This window comes from Ambystoma mexicanum, chromosome 11, assembly GCF_040938575.1.
Source record: "Ambystoma mexicanum isolate Mex_15411 chromosome 11, UKY_AmexF1_1, whole genome shotgun sequence".
Classification (NCBI taxonomy): domain Eukaryota; kingdom Metazoa; phylum Chordata; class Amphibia; order Caudata; family Ambystomatidae; genus Ambystoma; species Ambystoma mexicanum.
The window spans coordinates 855,842,224-855,854,967 of NC_090934.1; the positions used below are offsets into that span (position 1 = coordinate 855,842,224).

At 48.2% G+C, this 12,744-nt stretch overlaps 1 protein-coding gene across 3 annotated transcripts in view; it reads right to left on the reverse strand.

Annotated features, from left to right (window-relative positions):
* Nucleotides 1–12,744, reverse strand: part of SYT7 (synaptotagmin 7) — a 1,118,786-nt gene that overhangs the window by 73,816 nt on the left and 1,032,226 nt on the right. For all 3 annotated transcript variants that reach the window (XM_069623883.1, XM_069623885.1, XM_069623884.1), the window contains 2 exons: nt 7,695–7,965; nt 1,132–1,301 (listed from right to left, as the gene is read on the reverse strand). In XM_069623883.1, the coding sequence (XP_069479984.1) occupies nt 1,132–1,301; nt 7,695–7,965 (441 nt within the window). The remainder of the gene's footprint in view (nt 1–1,131; nt 1,302–7,694; nt 7,966–12,744) is intronic.

A 12,744-nucleotide genomic window follows, 5' to 3' on the forward strand; every position in this document is an offset into this window, starting at 1 on the left:
AGAAACATCCATTTGCATATCAGTCTTTGTCCCACCCACAACGGCAGTCCAGCACCAAAGAGGGTGGGACAAAGACTGATATGCAAATGGATATTTCTCCTCTGTGAAAGGTACAGTGAGCTAAAACGTGGTTGTAGACCCTCCCGAGTGGGCACCTTCCCAGAGAACAGGTTATTTGGCTGTGCTCGTTCTCGGCAGAGGAGCTCCCAGACCTTTTTGTGTGCATTTTTAAGGAACTTTGGGTTTCACCCTGTTACCCAGGGTAAACCAGATGTGGAATCCTTGCTCACTGTGCTTAGAGAGGCACAGCTTCACCTCACTGATGAGTCCCGACAAGGCCCGACTAGGCCTAAACACGTGTCTGGGGTTGCTGTTGGTACTCTTGTTCAGAGGAGAATTGCCTAGCATTTCCATGCTGGACTGCCCTTGTGGTGGGACAAAGACTGATATGCAAATGGCCATTTCTGCTCTTTGAAATGTACAGTGATCTAAAATGTGGTTGTACACCTCCCGAGTGGGCACATTCCCATAGAACAGGCTATTTGGCTGTGCTAGTTCTTGGTAGATGGGCTCCCAGACCTTTTTGTGCTTTTCAGTTTTTTGCTTTTCCCCACTCATCTGCAACTTCCATATCAGGGACTTACTCCCACTGTAAATAAGGATGCTTTTGTTGCAGCAATTTGTGACATTTTCAAGTCATTCACCAGTCACATGGGATTTTTTGTCAATCTCCATTTGCCGACAATTCACCTGTGGGAACAGGCGGCATGTGCGCTGGCCACCGTTTTCAGTGGTCCAGCAGGACCTGTGTGAAACTGGCCCAATATCTTCTATTGCTCAGGCAGCAAATTGGGCAGTGGATGAGGGTTTAGGTGGCAACATCTGCAAGGCCCTTATGATGAGGATTTAGTTGTGGCTGTTTAGTTGCAGAATTCAAGTGGCACTGCTCTTGCGGGGTAGACGCTTGCTGCATTTGGAAATAATATTGCCCATTTATCAGTCATGCATGCTGGAGAATGTAAGTGAAACCATCTTTAGATATCTCTGCCAGGCCCCTACAACTGATGTTAAAATACTATGGAATTCCAAGTTGGTGATCAACCGGGCCGCACACAAGCAATGATGACTTACACTTCCGTCGCTGCATGGTTTCAGCTCCTTCCAGAAGGTCTGTGTCTGGCCCAGGTCTACCTTGTTCAGTGGAATGTTCACCTCCCCGATGGGGTCGTTGCGGCTGAACCGGTCATAGTCCAGGACTTGAAGGTAAAGGACACGCTGCACCACCTTTTCATAAGGAAACCCTGCAGGGATAAAGAGGAGAGGCTATGTGGCATCACATCATGTGTTGACACCGTGATCAGGGGTTACTCCTTGCCCTGGTCTGCCCTTCTCGACAGAAAGCTGACGTTTTATAAAATCTAGTAATAAATTAAAGTTACTCACCGTAGTGACTAGAGTACTCATAGTCCTTAGTCCCCTTTCCTCCATCCTTGTGGGCATCCCCCAACATGGGGACGGCACCGGAACCTTTGGCAGGAGAGAATTGAGCTCCCCCTTTAAATTTAGTATAGCACGCATGGGCGTGGCCTTGGGCGTCGGAACACCCCGCTGAGGCCCACACTCCGGCACCTCACCTTAGTCCCCTTTGAACACATCCGACGCTTAGATACCTTGCTATGCCCATTACATATTAGCCATTAGCAAACTAGCAGGGGAAGGCAGGTGGCACGTATGGAGGAAAGGGGACTAAGGACTAAGAGTATTCTAGTCACTACGATGAGTAACTTTAATTACTCATGCGTCCCGTCCCCTTTCCTCCATCCTTGTGGGGAATTCCACCGAACAAGAACATAGGGTGGAGCTGTGATAACCAGTCTCATATCTAGGACAAAGCAAAAAGGTTCTTCAGGACAGCCTGACCAAACTCAGCATCTTGCCTGGAGCTGGTGTCCAGTGAGTAGTGCATACAGAAGGCCGACAGAGTGGCCCGAGTGGCCACCTTGCTGATGACATCACAAGAAGCATGTCTCTGAAACGCGACGCCTGTGGCCTTGGCTCTAACCGCATGGGCATAAATCCCCTCAGGAACAGGTCTGCCCATGGCTGTGTACGCCTCCGAAATGGCCTTGACCATGGAAGCCTGAGAGCCGGAAGAAGAGAGCCCCCAAAGGTCATGAACAATTCCTCAGACTTCCTGAAAGATTTCGTCTGAGAAAGATAAAACTTGAGGACCCTCTTGAGGTCCAAGGAATGCAAAGCCCTCTCTGCCTCTGACTGTGGGTTCGGGAAGAACACAGACAGGCAGATCTCCTGATTCAGATGAAATGGAGAGACCAACTTGGGCAAGCAGTTTGGGTTAGTGCGCAAGATGACCTAGACGTTGTGAAACGTGTTGAAGGGCTTGTACAAGGACAGCTCCTGTAGCTCACTAACCCTACATGCAGAGGTGAGAGCCACCAGTAAAACCGTCTTTAGTGTTACCAAGCGGATGTCCACGAAAGGCTTGCGCTGCAAAGCTGTCAGAACCACATTGAGGCCCCAGCCTGGGTGCGGCCTATGCACTGGCAGAAAAAGCTTAGACAACCCCTTTAGGTGGGACTTAACCACCGGGTTGGTAGAAGAAAACACATGCTCAGGGCAATTCTTGTAAGCCCCAATGGCTGCCAAATATGTGCGGCAAGTATCCACCTGAACTCCAGAACGAGCCAGAGGCCCTGAACAAGTCAGAACATCATCCAGAGGACAGGCGACAGGGTCTAGACCCCTGTCACAAGCCCAATGGCAGAACCTAGTCCGTTTACTCTTATACATGGACCGAGTTGAGGGTCTCCTGGCCTGCTCAAGAATGTCACAGTTGTCATCTGAATATTTTGCATGTTGAAGCCTCAGCTGGTCAGGAACCAGGCTGCCAGCGCCAGCTTGGCTGGGTCCGGATGCTCCATAGCCCCGCCCTGCTGCATCAGGAATCCCCTGCTGGAGATGGGTTTGTGGACGGGACCCTGGGAGCACAACTGCAGCAGATCCGAAAACCAGGGTCTCAAAGACCAGTGGGGCGCAATCATGAGGCTGCAACTCACCGAAGCCCGGAACTTGCAGAGGGTCTGTTGGAGCAGAGGGGGGGCGGGAACACATAACACCTGCGGCCATGCCAACTGATCTGGAAGGAATCTCTCAGAGACCCCCGATCCTGTCCTGCCCATGAAGCAAACTGAGGGCACTTGGAATTCAGAGGGGATGTGAACAAATCCAGGTGCACAAACCCCCAATGCTGGAACAGGGGCAACAAGGAGTCCGTGTGAAACTCCCACTCGTAGGTGTTGAACCCCAAGTGGCTCACCTGGTTCGCTTCTGCATTGGACTGCTGAAATTCAAATACCTTCCATCAGACCCAACTCCCAGATTGATACCGCGTCCATGCAGAGGAGGGGGGAACGGGTGCCACCCTGCTTGTTCACGTAAAATATCATAGTAGAATTGTCCGTCCTGAGCAGGACCGACCTGCCCCTGATGAGGGGCAAGAAACGCCTTGAGGGGCAAGCCCACTGCCCTGAGCTCGAGCAGATTGATATGCAGGAGGGCTTCTGCACTGGACCATGCTCCATGAATCGCATAGCCCTCCAGAGTAGCCCCCCAGCCTGAAAGTGAGGAGTCTGTCATCACCACCAGGGAAAGCTCCGTTTGCGTCAAGGTAGCTCCCATTGAAACATTGCCATCCATCAGCCACCAGCAAAGATCGGGCAGTAGGAGCCGTGGTATTGGGACACTGTCCAACTGAGACCCCATCTCCTGATCCCAATTGGCTACTAGGTGGAGCTGGAGGTGCCTCCCCTTGAGGCAAGCGTGCTGTACAGTGAGCACGCAAGAGGCCATCAGGCCCAGAATGTGCTGGAACCACCATGCCAAGGTGGTCGAGTTGGCCAGAAAGTGCCCCATTGCCTTGTGGAGGGACAGAAGCCTCTTGGGCGTAGGGAACACCCACTGAATGGTAGTGTTCCAACGCACCAGTGGAAAGACCAGTTACTGAGATGGGCACAACTGTGACTTTCTCTGGTTGAGGGAGAACCCCAGTTGATGAAGGATATCCTCCAATCTCTGGCAGGAGTGCACCACCTCTTTGGGTGACCCCGCCCTCACCAGCTAGTCGTCCAAAGAAGGGTACAAATTATGGCCCTCCAAGCGGAGAAGGCCATCCACAGCGTTCATCAACTTTGTGAAGACAGGAGGGGCTGAGTTCAGGTTGAGGGGCAGCACCTTGTACTGAAAGTGGTACAACATAATCGTGAACCGCAGAAACGTCTGATGCAGTTGGAAGATGGATATATGCAGGCATGCATCCTTGAGGTCCAGGGAACACATCCAGTCCCCTGCACACAGAGATTCGGCCAAGTACAACTAACAGGAGTAATCATCTTGAAGCGTACCGGTGGTAAAGACATAATTTAGGAATTACAGGTCCAGGACATGCCTCAGGCCAACCTGGTTGTTCTTGGGTACTGCAAAATTCTGCAATAGTACCCGGAGCCCCCATCTACAAGAGGAACTGATTCTATCATCTGCATCTCCAAGAGTGAACGGACCTCCTGCAAAGGAGCCGGGGATCCGATCTTATAAAGAGGAGGAGAGGATGTTAGAGGCAAAGGAAAAGGAAGACTGAAGCCCATGGAGACTACGGATAGGATCCAGGAGTTGCTGAAAAGACACTTACATGCAAGCTGTGTTCCCTGACCTTGCCATCACTGCTTATTGGTGTGAGAGGCAGGGGCAAAGGAAGGGGAGCGGAAAACCTGTGCAATGTCCTCTGCTGCGTCCTCCTGTTGTCGCTGGGCAACCTGAGAGCCATGGACTTTGTGGTTTGAGTGGAGAGTTTCTTCTTTGTCAACTTGTCATCGGTTGACGAATGAAAAAGGGTCCATGCCCTCAAAGGGCCTGATCCAGGATCATCTCCTGCACGTCAGATGAAAACTTAGTGGCATGTATCCACGCCGTCCTTCTCATCTGGACACCAAGGCAAAGCTCTCTGCTGGTTGTGTCGATGTGGGAGACCGAAGACACCATGAGGTCCTCCACAATGGCCCGGGCATCTGCCACACCGAGTTTGAAGGAGGGACAAGGGGGCGGGCAGAAATTCCGCAAGCACCAGGCACAGCTTCTGGTTAGCCGCAGCCAAGAGGGCGCCTACGTTGGTTTGCCATAGATACAGCCCTGAGATGGAATTACAGCACGTTCCCAAAGACTCTTTGGAAAGACAATTGGAGATGCCTCCCGTGGAGGAAGACGATGAAGATGATGGTTTAGAATACAAGGAGGCCGCAGTCACCACTGAAGAATGAGGCTGTGGGTGGATTGCCAGCAGGATTGGCTCCCCATCAGTCAGCCTGAACCTGCTGTCCAATTTCTTGTTCATCTGGGCATTGGCCCTGGGCTTCTCCCAGACCTTTTGCACCACCTGCAGGACATCCTTCTGGAGAGGGATGCCAGACCGGATCGTGGTGTGCTTACCCAAGACCTCTGCTAGCACTTCTGACTACTGGGGGGCTTTCTCAGCAGAGGGACCCCCCAAGAACTCTGCTAGGCCCTGAAAGCGCTCATGAAAGGCCATAACAGATGCCGAGTGTTCATCATCCTGGGCGTCATCATCATCATCACCCCCACCCCTTTTCACAGACCAAGGGGAATCCGGGCCCAGGGACACAGGTGCCAAAGACAGGTCCAGCGGCTGTTGAGGGGGAGGTGTTGGTGGTATAAGAGGAGGTGGAGGGGTCTGAAAAACCGGTAGGGCCTGGACCGGGGAGGGACCAGCACTGGAACTGACAGTGCCGGAAGAATGGGAGGAGTACCCAGAGGAAGGGGCCCGGGGCGGCACCACCGGCAGGTTGACCGCCTTCACTGTCTCCTTCAGGAGCCCCTTCATCTGACGGGGATGCATGATGAAGAGGAAGCGCTGGAAGAAGCGGTCCTTACAAGCCGCCGGGTCCATAGGGGCTTGGCCCTCTGAGGTGCTGGGCCTCCGCTCCTGTTTAAAGCACTGAGGCACCTGGGGCATGTAGCCATAAAGCTGGGATGGGTAGATGTATCCATGAGGAGACCAGATGCTTGTACCGTACAATCTGCTGTTGCTTCCAGAGGGAAAGGGAATGGGATCATCTTGCATCGTCCATTCAATGGGAGACAGCACAGGCAGGCCCTGAGCTGGATCCAAGAAGGCTGCTTGCCTGGCAGGCTCTGCCACATGCCTCACCGCCATTTTGAAGACTTGTGCCATGCCCTGGGCAGGAGGGCGCAGAGCCCCTGAGCCACAAGAGACCTCAGACACGGGAGGATACAGCTTGGGTCTTGCACCCGAAGCAGAAGCATCAACCTCAGAGATCACTCTAGTAGGCACTGATCCCTCAGCCCACTGGCCAGTAGTTGTAAAGCCCTGACTCAAGTCCTCTGAGCGAGCTCCAGTAGGATGGATGCCCGCGGCACCTGTGCCGGTTGCCGTGCTGGATCGTGCCGAGGACAGACTCTTGGAGGTGACACTCGACGATTCCTTACCCCCTGGGGTAAAAGAAGAGGATGAACTTGATTGCCCTTCCAAGGACAGCCCAGTAGGGTCCCTGAGCCCCTCAGCTTGGGAGCCACTAGCTAGGATGACCTAAGGTCGGTCCCTGGAGCACCCAGGAGGGCCCCACTGCTCCTCGGTTTGGGGGCCGGTAGCCTTAGAGGCCTCAGGCCTGCCAAAACCTGAATCCGAGGAACCCCGGTGAAGGAGTTGCCATGCTGTAGAGCCGTGCTGAACAGAGGGCCTACCTTGTCTTGATGAGCGGTCCTGGAGACGAAGTCCTTAAGGTGGATGGAGGAGAAATGTGTAAGATCTCACTCCATCGCAACAACCGATTGTTCAATGCCCTGTGACCGAGAGCACTGCAAGCCGACATGCGTCCCAGCAGTGGTTGGGCCCCAAACACTCAAGACAGAGTGCATGGGGGTCCAAGGCCGGGAATGAGATTTGAATGAGGCACATCTTGTGAATCCACCTGCGGCCAACATGCGGGGGAGGCAAGGCACCGAAGGGAAGTTAAAGAAAATTGAAAAAACAAAACGGTGAGCCAGCGGAAAGCTAAAGAAAATCTTTGTGCTGGCTGCCAGGTCTGATACCGTCTGGGCAGAAAAAAGGGACAGAGGTGAGGCGCCGGAGGGCCAGGCATCCCCACGCCCGAGGCCGTGCACCAGCACGCTATACTAAATTTAAAGGGGAAGCTCTATTTTTTGCTGCCAAAGGTTCCGGTACCGTCAGCATGTTGGGGGACGCCCACAAGGATGGAGAAAAAGATGAGTATAATTAGTATTTTATATAGCACTTTAATCTAAAGCACTTTACACAGGACATATTTACATACATTACTATTATTACCCAATCAAAATTGGTACTCATTTATCAACCTCATAGGGATGAAAGGCTGAATTGGCCTTGCTGGGCTTCGAACCTGCGACCTGCAGATCAAACACAAATCACAACATGCATTTAACCCGCTGGGCCATCATAGAACACAGTAGTGCGATGGGCAAATGCCCATTAATACTAGTTTAACGTTCCTCAGAGCATCAAAAAAATGATAAGACAGCTGAGCCCACCCAAGAACTTTGCTAACCCGGCACACTTCATTAAACATAGCAATCTCTGCTGCTGGGAAGTGGCAGGATCCGCTCACCTTCAAAGAGGAATGTTTCATTCCAGTGTGGATTGAGGTTCTTCCGCTTCACCTTGGTCTCCAGCTTGTTCTTCTTGTCAGGCAGCAGATATATCTTAACAAATGGGTCGCTTGTACCGCTGAAGTCCTTGGCAGGCAACTCCTGGCCCTTCAGGATCTTGACAGTCAGCGTTGACTCCTGGAAGTTGTAGCCTACACTGAACTGGATACGGCCCAGGTTTTCCCGGCCAGATGTTTCATGGCACTCATCCTCCTCAGATCCTGGTGAGAGCTGGTCAGATGAGAAGAGGGGCAAACAGTTAACATTCTCAGATAAATGACCTCATCTTTTTAGACGAACCACAAAGGGCCTGATTTGTGCACTTAGTAGAAACACATAATCATGGTGGCAGTGCCATTAAATGGAAACAAATATTTTGTTCACTAGGTATTATTTCAGCTAATTTGAGAAGTTTTTGAACATATTGGCGATAAAAAAGATCGTTTGATGCCTAGGAAGCAAAAACATCTCATGTATACAGCTCCTCCAAGCATCGAAAAGTGAGCAGGAGATTCCCCTGGAGAACAAGGGCTTAATATATACTGTGATTTTGGTTCCATGTGTAAATATCCCCGCAACAATATCGCCATACCAAAATATTGCCATATTCTTGCAGCGATATTAAGCCATGGAACCTGCGGGGCGCACCCCCGCAACCCTTATCATTTTTTCAAAGGAGCGGGTGACACCCCCGCAACTCCTGGTCCCAATAACCCCGTAAATGATCCCCACTAATAATATCGCCTACGGCCTTAACCCAGGAGCATATATATGGCGATATTATTGGTGGGGATAATATTACCTGATAGCGTGATTTTGTTGGGTTAATTATTTTTTTATTGTAGCATGGGGAATTGGAAATTGGAAAATGAAGCTAAACAAAGCAATGTACTGAAAGCTGCAGACTAGGTGCTATCAAGGAAATTAAAGGTTTTAATGTTCTTCCTAAAAGCAAGGATAGAGGGGGGCAGTTGTATGTCAGAGGGGAAAGAATTCCAGAAGTGAAAAACTGAAATGGACCAGGTTGCTTAAGGTTTCTGGATTCGGCACTTTGGGAACATCGAAATGCAGGATCTCTTCGCTTCTTGAGACCTGGAGCTTCTCGGCTAACCAGGGCGGCTGATCGAGTGCTATGGCCTTGAAGGCAAGGCATCACATCTTGAAGAGGATTCTGGCTTCCAAGTGAAGCCAGTGCAGTTCAGACAGGATGGGGGGAAATGCGATGATCAAACTTCCTTTTCCCAAGTGCAAGTCATGGAGCGGCATGAAACGAGGATTGGGAAACACAGAAGAGTACTGGGTTGCAACCCTCGATGGCTGGACCACTGCACGAAATAGATCCTTAGGAAGGCAGAGTTTGACTTTGCGAAGCAGAATCAGTTTAACCGTAGCAATTTGATATTTCTTAACGATGTCGTCTTCCATGGACAATTCAATGTTGATGTGAAAGCCCAGATACTTGGCTACATGAGTTAAATTGGGACAACGGCCATTGACATTTACAACAGCTAGCCAGGACTAAACACAATTTACTTGTTGTATAAGCGCCTTACAAATGAAACATAAATAAATAAAATAAAAATGTACATTTTGTCAGGACTGGCGAAGAGCACACATCTGATCTTTAAAGGATTGCATTTCAGATTGGCCAGGCTTCTATATCTTTCAGCAGTCGTTACGTTTAAGAACATCATCTGGAGAGGGCGTTTTCAAGTAGAGCTGGGTGTCATGGACATACGGGTGAATATTCACCTCATGACTCAGAATGATATCACCTGGTGGGTTGAGGTAGAGATTAAAGAGAATGAGAGACACAATAGAACTGTGTCGAGCGCCGCGAGGGAATGGCAGGGGTGCAGATTGGCTGGCACCAACTAAATAGCTTGATACCTCCCAGGTATGAGTTAACCATTTCAGCACCAGACCGCAGATGCTCATCCGGTCCGCTAGGAATTACAGGCGGGCTTCAGGGGACACTTTATCGAAGGCCCTGGATAAATCAAATAAAACCAGAAGGCAGGTATGTTCAGTGTCTCAGATGTGTAGGATATTGTCCATTACTTGAAGAGTTGCTGATTTGATACTATGATGGCGGGGAAAGCCCCACTTTTACTGATGCAAATATACATTCCACATGAGATGCAAACTATAACTTTCTATCCTTTGCATTTCTGCGCAATGTTTCCTAATGCACCTTTACCGACATTTTCAAACAGAGCAAGTTCATATAACATATGTAGATTTGTGTGACACCAGTCGGGATGGGAAGTCAAACGCAGTTTTTAGTCGCTTGGTGTCTAGCTAACCAGGCTCTTTTAGGCAACAAGCAGGGGCTCAATAGCTACAATGCTTATATCAGCCTATTTCCTATGTATGTTATTATGTTGCTGGTTATGACAGCATTGTGAGGTGCCCGGCTTTAACGGCAGATAGAAATACTGATAACACCAGAATACATGCTGACATTTCACCTTTACTACAAGGGGACATTAATGGGGCATCGAGGACATTTTCATTCAAGTTAATTTTTATTATTTTGTTAATTGGTGCAATATAAAACCATTTTCAAACAGGGAAATTGAACTGTTACTGACTGTTCTTTGTTGTCTCTCCACTGATCTCTTTTATTGGGCTGCCCTGTCAACATTCCTATGGTTTGGGAAGAGATATCCCCAACGTGCAACCCGTTCATGCCATTATTCTTTCTTACCTTAAATACATCAGCCTCTGAAACCCACATTGATGCCTTTCACCATCACACAATCTCCATCCACTGATGCACCCACACCTATCCCTGAGATTGCCAATGCCTTCTGAACTACAGGTAATACCCATTGACACCAATAACCAGCCTAATCCGGCCTCTCCTGAAACATTGGTGCAACAGTGCACTACTGAATTCCACCCAACACTTTCACACCACAGTGGTGATGTTTTGGTTCTTTACAAATATCCAAATAATACAAAATAATGTACATTATCTACCAGTGCTCTAAAACGGAAGCATCTAACTCTTAGCAGATACTATGAAAACTAATAATCGTCCATACTGTTATCAAAATCTATAAATGATTTTTGAAAAGGTGGCAAATGAAGACAAAAAAGAAAAGAAGGGGTAACTGAAAGTAAAAGGGAAAAATAGTAAACAATAGAAAATACACAAAAAGAAAACTGAAAGAAAAAGTGAAAAGGTAAGAAAAATTAAAGAAATCACTAATGGGAAATCACATATAATGAAAAAGTAATAAAGGGCTTAAAACGAACAAACAGTCAAAAAGAAGATGAAAAGGATTAAATATGAAGCCTGTCAAAATATAAAACTAGAGCAAAAGGGAAAAAAGAAAACAAATGCAAAGCAAAAAGAACATTAAGAAGTAGAAAGTGTAGAAAGAAAAAAGAAAGAACACAAAAAGAAGGAAAGACAAAAGAAATGAGTAAGAAAAAAGAAGTAAACAACATACAAAGGAAAAAGGAAAACTAATTGGAGAAATGATCTTGGGGAAAATTAAAACAAAAGAAAGAAAAAAAATAAAATACAATAATTTGTGAGATGAACATCAAGAAAAATAAAAATGGAAAAGAGAAATCAGGTAATATGTAGGAAAACAACTAAATAGCAAAAGGCTTACAGATTTTTAGAACACCAAGAAAGGCCCCGGGGCTAATACATGGTTACTGGTAGTCCATATTAATTGTAGCAATTCTGCCTCAGTCTACCTGCTAGCTCTTTAATGATAGACTTGATAATGGCTGCAATTTAAATGCTCTGCAAAGATCAGTGTCTAAAGTTCTGGAGAAAGAGGAAGGCACAAACAACAGATGGGTTGCTCACTCTGAAGCAAGACGGCAGAAGATCAGTGAATGTGCCACGCCAGGTATATTGGCCATCAAAAGCATTTCCTTAATAACAAAATGCATGTTAGGACATCACAAAGCTTATGCATCAGGGAAAAAAATAGTATCAATGTTTCATTACTTTTATTCTTCCCTGGCACTAGGAAAATAAGACCTCATACCACTTGTGCTAGATCAGAATTAACTAGTGCTGACTTTGGGTGCACAGATTGAAAGTATTTGGATGGGTACGTTTTAATATTGTGGGGTGCAAAGAATCAAACGTTTACATAATGGGAGTGAAGGCGGAATATGATATCCCAAAGTGAGAAACATAAACAAGGAATAATAATACTGCTCCATGCAGGAAGAGGGCCAACATGGCCCCCTTTGCTGTCTCAAAGGTGAGGTTAATGTGCACGTTCCCCTGCTCTCTTTTCTAAACACCAGATCCTGAACTAGGGATTACACATTGGCATACGCATGCATGTATTACATGCTTACCTAGTTTTATTGCTCAATTATTGCAGTGATTTCAATGCTCACCATTTACTTGGATGTTGTCAAACTTGAGATGTATTTCCCAAAGCACAGAGGAATCACATCATTTCTGTGAATGTTTCATTTTACCCAATGGGAATCCTAGACTATCAGTCTGCTTACTTAGAATCATTTTACTCTTAGCGTGACCCTGGGCCTCATTCTAAGCTTACCGGTCCAGAAACAACGGTGCCGGTAAGCTTATCGGCACCGTTGTTTCCGGACCGGTAAACTACGGGTTTGCCTGCCGGAGCCGATGTGCCCGACAGGTCTGACCCTGCCGGGAACAGCAGTTACGGCAGGCAAAGCTGTCACAGAAGCACTGGCACCGTCAACAATGGAACGCTCTCATGGCATTCGTTTCTACACACCATTGTAAGCGCTGATACATAGTTGCACCTTGCTGATAGATAGTATACATGTATTGCAACCAGGTGTCTTGCGGGCTAGGAACAGAGTTTGTCCATGCTTGGGGGGCCCGCGGCATGACCAATTAGAACCCTGGGGTCTAGGGGCAAATAGCGGGGGCTACTGACCAACCACAGGGCTTGCTCACTATAACATTTCCAGAGTATCGACTTTCGGGGATGATCCAAGCACACCACCTGGCAAGGCATTGTCCATTAACCTCATTCT